This window comes from Oncorhynchus mykiss, chromosome 18 (assembly GCF_013265735.2).
Source record: "Oncorhynchus mykiss isolate Arlee chromosome 18, USDA_OmykA_1.1, whole genome shotgun sequence".
Taxonomy (NCBI): domain Eukaryota; kingdom Metazoa; phylum Chordata; class Actinopteri; order Salmoniformes; family Salmonidae; genus Oncorhynchus; species Oncorhynchus mykiss.
In genome coordinates, this window is record NC_048582.1 from 30,313,806 (window position 1) to 30,325,951 (window position 12,146).

Below are 12,146 nucleotides of genomic sequence, written 5' to 3' on the forward strand. Positions count from 1 at the left end.
TCTTTCTAAATAATATGTATTTATTTATTTTAAAACACATATTGTGGCCTAGCCTCGCAAGCCAACTTGATTTCGCAAGCTAGCAAAGACAAATGATAAGCTTGCAAGATCAAGCTGGCTCGCGAGGCTAAATGGTACCACCTGTCAAGGATTTTAGTATGCAGGATAATGATTAATTAAATGGTTTCACTGGCCAGATCTGTCTACACTTGTAAGCTATTCAGCCACAATGTGTGCCTGACTACCTCTGGAAGATCATCTGGTAAGGAAGATCTGATCACAATCTGATGAGAATGCTCCTTTTAATCGTCTACATTTGTCCCAAAAAATGTGGGTACAATCAGAATGTGAAATGAGATCAGGACAATGGATGCATGTTAGAACTAGGTATAAATGAGACTTCAGCCTATCAACAGCCACACAACTATTCATGGGCATGAAGCGGAACTAGTCAATGCATCAACAGGTGTTAAAGTTTTTAAAAAAGCAGGCAAAAGACACCACCGACTGAATGCAAACACAATGTTTGCAGTGTAACTTCACCTTAGATGAGAGCAGCAACTGACACCAGAATAATACTTTAACACAGCACTGTTCTCCCAACCAAAACCTTTGGTTTCACAATCAGTGGTGCAGACTCATTAGTGTTATAGTGTTAGCGATGAGATAACTTACTCCTAGGGTTGACTCTCCATACAGAAGGCATTATATTATTATATACATGGTATTTATTATACATTACATTATTACACAATGGTCATTGGAGTTGGCAGGTAGTCTAGAGCAGTGGTTCCCAAATACATTTTTCTGTGCCCGGAGTCCCCCTGAAATCCCACCTCATGTATTTTACTAGCAAGCTTATGGTCTCAAGTACCCCCTGTGACCATTATGATTAGCAAATGCTACCAGGGGTATATAAAGTCCCTTGGGATACATTGTCAGAAAATGAGCCTATTAGCTGTACTTTTAGGACCACCTACATCAGCACCATTATCCTGGAAACCGTAGATCCACTCCAATTCGCATACCGCCCCAACAGATCCACAGATGACGCAATCTCAATAGTACTCCATACTGCCCCTTCCCATCTGGAAAAAAGTAACACCAATGTGAGAATGCTATTCATTGACTAAGCTCAGCGTTCAACACCACAGTGCCCTCAAAGCTCATCACTAAGATAAGGACCCTGGGACTAAACACCTCCCTCTGCAACTGGATCCTGGACTTCCTGACGGGCCGCCCCATGTGGTAAGAGTAGGCAACAACACATCTGCCACGCTGATCCTTAACACTGGGGCCCCACAGGGGTGTGTACTTAGTCCCCTCCTGTTTTCCCTGTTCACCCATGACTGTGTGGCCAAACACAACTATAACACCATCATTAAGTTTGCTGCCGACACAACAGTGGTAGGCCTGATCACCGACAATGATGAGACGGCCTATAGGGAGGAGGTCTGAGAACTGTTAGTGTGGTGCCAGGACAACAACCTCTCCCTCAATGTGAGCAAGACAAAGGCGCTGATCGTGGACTACAGGGAAAGGCGGGCAGAACAGGCCCCCATTAACAGTGACGGAGATGTAATGGAGCAGGTCGAGAGCTTCAAGTTCCTTGATGTCCACATCACCAACGAACTATCATGTTCTAAACATAACAAGACAGTCGTGAAGAGGGCACGACAAAACCTTTCCCCCTCAGGAGATTAAAAAGATTTGGCATGGGTCCCCAGATCCTCAAAAGATTCTACAGCTGCACCATTGAGAGCATCCTGACCGATTGCATCACTGCCTGGTATGGCAACTGCTCGGCATCTGACAGTAAGGCGCTACAGAGGGTAATGCGAACGGCCCAGTACATCACTGGGGCCAAGCTTCCTGCAGTCCAGGACATATATAATAGGCAGTGTCAGAGGAAAGCCCATAAAATTGTCAGGGACTCCAGTCACCCAAGTTATAGACTGTTTTCTTTGCTGCCGCACGGCAAGCGGTAGCGAAGCGCCAAGTCTTGGACCAAAAGGCTCCTCAACAGCTTCTACCCCCAAGCCATTATTGTAACGATTGTCGTCGGGAGAAGGAGAAGAAGACCAAAGAGCAGCGTGGTACGTATTCATAATGATTTTAATAAAGATGAAAACTGGAACAAAAACAACAAACCGACAAACGAACAGTTCTGCAAGGTGTAACAAAAAAAACTAAACAGAGAATAACTACCCACAAAACCCATGTGGGCAAGAGCTATCTAAGTATGGTTCTCAATCAGAAACGATGACAGACAGCTGTCCCTGATTGAGAACCATACCCGGCCAAAAACAAAGAAATACAAAAACATAGAAAAAAGAACATAGAACGCCCACCCTAGTCACACCCTGGCCTAACCAAAATAGAGAATAAAAAGCCTCTCTATGGCCAGGGCGTGACAATTAGACTGCTAAACAATTCATAATTCATAATTCATACATCTCTCTAGTCACCCCCCAAAACCAATTATTTCTTTGGCCGCCTCTCCTTCCAGTTCTCTGCTGCCAATGACTGGAACGAACTACAAACATCTCTGAAACTGGAAACACTTATCTCCCTCACTAGCTTTAAGCACCAACTGTCAGAGCAGCTCACAGATTACTGCACCTGTACATAGTCCACCTATAATTTAGCCCAAACAACTACCTCTTTCCCTACTGTATTTAATTTATTTATTTATTTTGCTCCTTTGCACCCCATTATTTTTATTTCTACTTTGCACATTCTCCCATTGCAAATCTACCATTCCAGTGTTTTACTTGCTATATTGTATTTACTTTGCCACCATGGCCTTTTTGCCTTTACCTCCCTTATCTCACCTCATTTGCTCACATCGTATATAGACTTGTTTATACTGTATTATTGACTGTATGTTTGTTTTACTCCATGTGTAACTCTGTGTCGTTGTATGTATCGAACTGCTTTGCTTTATCTTGGCCAGGTCGCAATTGTAAATGAGAACTTGTTCTCAACTTGCCTACCTGGTTAACCAATTTAACCTACCTGGTTAAATAAAAATCGCCACTGGACAATTTATATTGACCCCACCTCTTCTACACTGCTACTCAGTGTTTGTTTGTTACCTATGCATAGTCACTTCACCCCCACCTACATGTTCAGATTATATCAACTAGCCTATACCCCTGCACCCTTAGCGGTGCCCCCCTGTATGTATGTCTTATTATTGTTATTCTTATTGTGTTACTTTTGACTATTTTTTATTTTAGACTAGCCTTGGTAAATATTGGTTAAGGGCTTGTAAATAAGCATTTCACGGTGAAATCTACAGTTGTTGTATTCGGCGCATGTGGCAAATACATTTATTTGTTAACCCTGCACCTGTTGCAGATGCAGAGTAAAACTGGCACTGGAAGTTTACTTGTTTACCAAAAAAGTGTCGGGTGACCTCTTTGTTGTTGTTATTGTTTGAATCCCAGATTGCCCACTTACCACAGAATGTTGGCCAAATTTAATTGGTCTGGCTATAGGCCTATAGTCAGGTAACTGTGGTCAATGGTACGAAATAAACTACAATCCAAAAGAAGCAGTCAACAATCATATTTAACATAGTTTTATTTATTTTGAACAAAATGTTAATAAATGTGGCTGCATTTCTCTTATGTTCAAAAAAGATGATGACTTTCGAGACGCATTATAAATTATTTCATCAAACTCTTTTGTAGAAAAAGAAAAGATAATTGCACTAAAGCATCTATCGTATGATAATATGACAATAGTAAGATAAGGAATCTGTGTAATTTTTTTTTACAATTTTCTTTTTCTTCATTATTTTCCTTGCACACACCTATCACACCTTTTCCCAATCTTCTCTTTCCTACTGATCTGACATACAATGCTGTAGACAGTTCTTAACAAGGTCCAACTTCAAACGAAGTACAACATTAAAAGGCTTTATAAAGCATACATAAAGTACTCATAAGTACTACAAACTGTAGATGCTTATAAAGCCTTTACAAGTTGTAGTTTGTTTGAAGTGAGACCATTAACAGAAAATGTAACCAAAAACAAGAAAAACAAACACAAGAAGCTTCCCCTAAAATACAAAAACAGAAATCTCCAAGAGGTGGACATCTTGAATATCTCACTTCTCTAGGACATATTTACACCAGTAAACACTCCAGTTGTTCAACTGAAGTACAATGCATATGGCATAACATGTCATTCAACATTGTATTTTTTTTCCAGAAAAATAATTACACAACCATTGTGCAGACAAACTCTCTGTTGAATCACAAAAACATCAGTTGTATCACAACCATTGTGCCAAATGTGTTGTACATCAGTTGTGCAACTTGAGTATGTACGGGGCCAGACAAGGGTAGGACATCTGCATAGATCCACAAGGTTCAGATCATGAATGTTTGGGGGAGTTTGTGGGAGATTATTTCTACAGAGAGGGGTACATCCGCTGCTGTCTTTTGGGGGAATAAAGTAAAGGTGAGGGAAACAATAAAGTAATGTTGTTCATTGATTGCTACAAAGAACAGTTCACCTCGATGAGTGTCTGTGAGAAAATCAACTGTTACGAGAACCTAAGGGGAAAATAATGTGAAAAGGCTAAAACACATAGACTTTCAGGGTGAAGTTTTCCCTAGGTAAAGATCTAGGATCAGTTTCCCTCCTCCAATTCTAACACCTACCATTAGTGGGTCAAATGCAGAACTGACCCAAGATCAGGGTCTTGAGGAAATGTCACCTTAATCGATTGATGTCTTCATGCCCGAGTACGGTTGACTTCAGAGTTATTCCGGCAGTACCGATTATATGTACGTGTAGAAAAAACAAAGGTGCCATAATATGCGCTACTCAGTTGAACGGGAAGGATAAGACAGGGATGTCAAGGTCAAAGGTGAAAGCATAAGGAGCCTATCAGATTTCTCCCAAATGTGCCATATCAATGAGTACCGGTTAGCAGCAGTCACACCAACGGAAGGAAATGCAGTATGTAGAGCCAGCCCTTGAGAACTCCTTACCTTCACACAAACGCCTACTAGCTAAGGCCTTAGCTCTGTGTAAAGATACAAGGTGATTATCTTGGTCACAATGAGGTCAATAAGGTCAAATAGAGACACACAGGAGAGGGTATGATTGTAGAGGGTATGTAAAATTGTGTCAGTTTTCTGTCAAGTGTGTTGAGCATTTGATTGAGCTTGTCTGGAGATGGGAAAGATTTTCAGTTATACTTTTGGGACAATCCCATTGGTTACATTGCGCCAGGCAAGCTCAATCGAGTACAGCTAAAATATTTCAAAGAGAACAACTACTATTTGAACCCAGGTCTTGTTACACCTCTCCCACTGTGTGAAGTGAACTGGCTGTAATGTACCAGATGTACCAGAGCCTTATATTGAGAAATATATGAGTCAAATATAAAAGCCAAACATACGGTTCTTGGATGTACTGCTTTAGAAAAAGTCAATCTAAGCCAAGAGGTCACTTAATTTGAGGTAAATTGAGCTTCGTAAATCTGACGTCCCCTTTGGGCCCATCACATGCAAACGCACGGACACAGGATAATGAGAGAGAAAATTATTGGCTCAAATAATATGAACTCGGAAGTACACTGAAGTCCATCGGTGGGAATATTTTGAATCCAAGTGACAAGACCTCCACTGCTACCCTATTCACACTACTGAGCCGAACTAAAATGAGCTGAGCTGTACTGTACTTCACTGGCCTGGTTACATGCAACCGTGTAAGGAGAATAATCCAAGTGAGCACAATACGGTTCAGGTCGGCAAAACAGTGTAGAAAGGTATACTACACCTGCTCTTCACTGGCTCTGTATTAGAGTTATATGTAATGCCATGAGAGAACCCTGATATGACTGAAATGTTCTATGTATCCACCAGGACAGGGGGGATCAATAAGTGTTTACTCTTTCTGTTTGTGAGTGTTTGAGTTAAGAATATTGTTAGCATATCCAGGAGCAGCTAAATGTTACTGGTTAAGAGAGGGGTGGATAAAAACACACAGGTTGGTGATACCTTTTTCAATATTCTCTGCCTCTTATGTGTTCTAAGACAACCCACTCACATTCCAACAAACTCCACAAACAACTGAACCAGGAGGAGAAAAAACAATATAGTACATCCTGAAGAAACAAGAGACTGAAAAGGTGAACTCAGGTTTAGATTGACACGGTGATATGATATTGATATTTTGGTCTGAGATGTGTTGGCCCCACCCACGTCGTCGCCTCACCACATGACTACAATGCCCAGCATCCTTTGCTCCCGGTAAATTGCTCTCACTTCCTGTGGCCCAAAGAGGCTTCGACAGCATATACCAGGGACCTTCCAGGGTTCTTTCTGAACAGAGAGCCAGAACTGGTCAGAACCGGTTTTGCAACTCACTCATTCCCAAATAAAACATTGAGGTTTTTTTGCAAATTTTTTCCATTATTCCTCACTGGAGGAGCTTTCCTCCAGGGGGAAAATGGCTGCCACACCGACGACCCCAGAGGAATTGTGGGATGCGGTGGTAATGGTGACTACGGTGTGCAGAAGAACAAAGACCAGCATGCACAGCTTCAGCCGGCCGCTACTGCTGCACTGTCTGGTGGGTGTGGCGGCCGAGGTGACTGATGTCGATGCCCCCTGTTGGTGATGGCAGGAGGGAGTTGGAGTCCTTTTCAGCGTCCCACGAGAACGGTTGTCCGGTTTAGAGTCCCACCGAACGTCGCAACACTCTGCCTGGCTGTTGGGCTGCCCATGGCTCCCGAGTAGCCCTGTGGGGGACGAAGAGAGTAGTGGGTAAACACTGATATAAGCCATAGATGCTCATGTCTCTGTGCATCCCTCTCATGCATCCCTGTGTGTCTGTATCATCCATGCCTGTGTCTGATGATGATGACAAACCCAATTTCCCCAATACCAATAAAGTGTATTCATTCATTCAGATGACCCACAATAAGCTAAATAAATGACCCAGCCTAGTTCCAGCCTTACTTGCAGTGTGGTATTGCAGTGTTTTGCTGAAATGTATCACCAAAAAAAAGACAGATGACCATGTGCATGAGAGCATAAATACCAGTCAGTATGCACGTTTATCCCAGTCTTCATATGAATAAACTATCAGTATCATAACCTAACATTAATGATCCTTTATTGAACTCTAAATTAAAAAAGACGTAAGTGACAGCGACTCCATACTGCAGCACGGTAAATATAATCTACACCACTGCCCTCCAGGACCCCTACAGCGCCCGATGTCACAGGAAGGACAAAAAGATCATCAAGGACAACAACCACCCAAGCCACTGCCTGTTCACCCTGAAACCATCTGGAAGGCGAGATTAGTACAGGTGCATCAAAGCTGAGACCGAGAGACAGAAGCTATTTTTCAACCTCAAGGCCATCAGACTGTTAAACAGCTGTCACTAACACAGAGAGGCTGCTGTCTACATACAGACTTATAGATAGATCACTAGTCACTTTAACAATGCCAATGTAATAATTTGTACATATTTTGAATTACTCATCCCATATGTACAGTTGAAGTCGGAAGTTTACATACACTTAGATTGGAGTAAAAAAAAAACTAATTTTTCAACCACTCCACAAATCTCTTGTTAATAACAAACTATAGTTTTGGACAAGTCGGTAGGACATCTATTTTGTGCATGACACAAGTCATTTTTCCAGCAATTGTTTACAGACAGATTAATTCACTTATAATTCACTATATCATTCTGGTGGGTCAGAAGTTTACATACACTAAGTTGACTGTGCCTTTAAACAGCTTGGAAAGTTCCAGAAAATTAAGTCATGGCTTTAGAAGCTTCTGATAGGCTAATTGACATCATTTCAGTCAATTGGAGGTGTACATGTGGATGTATTTCAAGGTTTATCTTCAAACTCAGTGCCTCTTTGCTTGAAATCATGGGAAAATCAAAAGAAATCAGCCAAGACCTCAAGAAAAACAATTGTAGACCTCCACAAGACTGGTTCATCCTTGGGAGCAATTTCCAAATGCCTGAAGGTACCACGTTCATCTGTACAAACAATAGTACGCAAGTATAAACAACATGAGACCACGCAGCTGTCATACTGCTCAGGAAGGAGACACATTATGTCTCGTAGAGATAAACGTACTTTGGTGCAAAAGGTGCAAATCAATCCCAGAACAGCAGCAAAGGACTTTGTGAAGATGCTGGAGGACACAGATACAAAAGTATCTAAATCCACAGTAAAACAAGTCCTATATCGACATATCCTGAAAGGCAGCTCAGCAAGGAAGAAGCCACTGCTCCAAAACCACCATAAAAAAAGCCAGACTAAGGTTTGCAAATGCACATGGGGACACAGATTGTTCTTTTCGGAGAAATGTCCTCTGGTCTGATGAAACAAAAATATAACTGTTTGGCCACATCTTTATGTTTGGAGGAAAAAGGGGGAAGCTTGCAAGCTGAAGAACACTATCACAACCGTGAAGCAGGGGGGTGGCAGAATCATGTTGTGGGGTGCTTTGCTGCAGGAGGGACTGGTGCACTTCACAAAATAGATGGCATTGAGGGAGGAAAATTATGTGGATATATTGAAGCAACATCTAGAGACATCAATCAGGACGTTAAACCTTGGTTGCAAATGGGTCTTCCAAATGGACAATGACCCCAAGCATACTTCCAAAGTTGTGGCAAAATGGCTTAAGGACAACAAAGTTAAGGTATTGGAGTGGCCATCACAAAGCCTTGACAATTTGTGGCAAAACTGAAAAAGAGTGTGCGAGCAAGGAGGCTTTCAAACCTGACTCAGTTACACAAGCTCTGTCAGGAGGAATGGGCCAAAATTCACCCAACTAACTGTAGGAAGCTTGTGGAAAGCTACCCAAAATGTTTGACCCAAGTTAAACAATTTAAAGGAAATGCTACCAAATACTAATTGAGTGTATGTAAACTTCTGACGCACTGGGAATGTGATGAAAGAAATAAAAGCTGAAATAAATCATTCTCTCTACTATTATTCTGACATTTCACATTCTTAAAATAAAGTGGTGATCCTAACTGACCTATGACAGGGAATGGGATTAAATGTCAGGAATTGGGAAAACTGAGTTTAAATGTATTTGGCTAAGGTGTATGTAAACTTCCATCTTCAACTGTATATACTATTTTTATACCATCTATTGCATCTTGCCTATGCCGATCCATATAATTCTATATTCGTATTCCATCCCTTAGATTTGTGTGTATTAGGTAGTTGTTGTGGAATTGTTAGATTACTTGCTTGATATTACTGCACTGTCGGAACTAGAAGCGGAAGAATTTCGCTACACTCGCAATAACATCTGCTAACCATGTGTATGTGACCAATAAAATGTCATTTGATTTGATGTCACGACTTGTGTAATCTCTCTAATCTCATCAAATGAGTATCAGAAAATGGGGATCTCAAAAGGCAAAGCCTACCATTTAATCGCTGATGCACAAGTAATACAAAGATATCAAAGGCAGCTCTAATTACGGTATTGAAATACTTAACGTTTTTGGGGCTGGGGGAGGAAATGACAGAGCACCCCACTGATATCAAATCAGGACAGGGCAGGTCATGTTATTTTGGTTCTGTCTTGATCACTGTGGAATATTAAAATACTACTCTGGAGTTGTACCCCATCACAGTGACTGTCTCAGCAATACACTTTACACAGAGGGAAGTGTCATTGATTTTACTAACACTGCCTTATATGTCCACTAGATGTCGCTAGTGACAAGGACATTATTGGCTTGAGTACCAGAGTTCAAAACCATACAACTTTATCGATACCACTGAAAAGTAATTTTACAAGGGATCATCAGGGGCACAAGAGCACAATTAAATATATCCTGCAACATACAATACCATCTAAATTCCTGTCAGTGGACATAGGAGTGCAAATAAATTCCTACAATTAGTACATTTCAAAATTAATTGACCCAAGCCCATCTATCCTAGATCCATGGTGCATCTCAGGTAAACAGCATAGCCCTAGAGTGGATATACGACCACCCGTATAAGCTGTGAATACAAATCACACTTGATTGATTGACTGACTGATTGATTGATCAGTCCATACCACCACACCCACCTGTACATATGAAGCTGGGGCTTCCTCCGTGGATGAGATCGTCGTTGTCCGGTAGTATGAAGGGACACCTCTGCTGAACCTCAAGGCAGTACTGGAGACAAGGTACTGTCCTTCTACAATGCCTCTGTGTGGTGGGGAAATACTGTGCACACAGCCACGGTTTGTAGGCAGCCTGAGAGGTAGAAGATAGAAGTTAGTTAAACCAAATCAAACCCATATGTAAATTCAAACAACTTAAAGGGGAAGTTAACTTTTAGCACATCATAAATAAGCAAACTATTACTTTGACATCAAGACTAAGCTATGTCTGTTCAAAAACAAAGATCTCAGTTGTCTTCTGTTTGGCTCTGAATGTTATTAAATAACATCCATCCTATCTTCAAAACTAGAGATTTTTCAGTACACATATTTCCAGAAAAAACTATAGGAATGTTTCAGAAACAGATATTTAACAATTTCTCACAGATCTTGCAAAATCCCATTTGATGTGATTCAGCCTTATAAATTGATTAGTGTTAGAGATACATAACTGTTTAAAAGACAACCAGATGCCAATCATCAATTGTCAATGTAATCCACCCATGACATGTGACTAAATCATATTTGTTGTAATTAGGAGTGCTTTTATTTAAAGTATCTCGAGGAGAACAAGGAGTTGTGGCAGTGTGCCATTGTTGAGCTATTTTGGTAAATACAGAGACAAGGTTCCTCTTATACTACTTGTACTTATTTCCTTCCTCTTATACTACTTTCATACTTACATGATACCTAAAAGGAGTATATGAAAACAATATGAAAAGAATAGCAGAAGGTATAGAGTTACAAAATTCCTGTAACTTTCCCACATTTTCCCAGTTTTCCCATAATACTGGTTGGAGATGATTGGTATTAGGAAGGAAAAAGCAGGAAGTAGCTTATGGCAATCCTCCTTATGGAAAACTGGGACATTTTTTGGAAAGTTACCAGAATTTTACAACCCAAGGAAGGCTGGGTGGGGTTGTTGCCATATCACTTTAAAATGTCAAATTATGCAGTATCAGAATCTAAAGAAAGGAAGAAAATAATTTTTGAATTCAATGATTCTACTAATTACTGTTCAGTACATTGTATTTGGAATCACCTGGGCCTGTGTTCATAAAGCTTTCAGTTCTTCAGCACTCCTACTCTTGCTGCCATTACCTATATACAACCAGCAGAGGAGAATGTCTCTTCCTAATTGATCCTCAGGATGAGGTTCTCTGCCCCATAAAGTATGACATTTACAATAGTACATAAATACATTTTCATATTGGTAGTCCCAGCGGGAATTGAACCCACAACCCTGGCATTACAATTACCATTCACTACCAACTGAGCCACACAAGACCTTTCATAGTGCTGCTAATGCCAATGTACTGTACAACCGACTCTGCCCTTAAACAAATTAATGGCCCCCATCCCCCAGTGCAATCTCCCTTTCTCCCAGTAGACGACACCACCTTCACACAAAAATGCATAATGTACCTATCAGGAATTGACTATTAAAAAAAATGAAATCACATACACATATTTAGCAGATGTTGTTGCAGGTGTAGCGAAATGCTTGTGTTCCTAGTTCCAAAAGTGCAGTAGTATCTAACAATTCACAACAATACACAAACATCTAAAAGTATCACATCCAGCCCTGATTGGGAGTCCCATAGGGCAGCGCATGACTGGCCCAGTGTCATCCGGGTTTGGCCCGGGGTAGGCCGTCATTGTAAATAAGAATTTTTCTAAACTGACTTGCCTAGTTAAATAAAGGTGAACATTTGAAATATTAAAAATAAATAAAATAATGGAATTAAGAAATGTATAAAGGAATGTTGGAGTGGCATTGACTAAAATACAGTAGAATAAAGTATATGAAATGAGTAAAGCAGCATGCAAAGTCCAAGATCAGCGACTTCGTTTTGTTGACGTTGAGAGTGAGGTTATTTTCCTGGCACCAATCCTCCAGGGCCCTCACCTCCTCCCTCTCGTCATTGCTGGTAATCAGACTGTTTAATTTGTGTTTCAGTGGATTG

General features: G+C 40.8%; 1 protein-coding gene across 1 annotated transcript in view; it reads right to left on the bottom strand.

Annotated features, from left to right (window-relative positions):
* Nucleotides 1–3,570: 3,570 nt before the first annotated feature.
* Nucleotides 3,571–12,146, bottom strand: part of LOC110495979 (transmembrane protein FAM155A-like) — a 79,494-nt gene continuing 70,918 nt past the window's right edge. Inside the window, exons 2-3 of the mRNA XM_021571549.2 lie at nt 10,102–10,273; nt 3,571–6,766 (exon numbers count right to left, since the gene is read on the bottom strand). Coding sequence (XP_021427224.1) covers nt 6,438–6,766; nt 10,102–10,273 — 501 coding nt within the window. The 3' untranslated portion in view covers nt 3,571–6,437. The remainder of the gene's footprint in view (nt 6,767–10,101; nt 10,274–12,146) is intronic.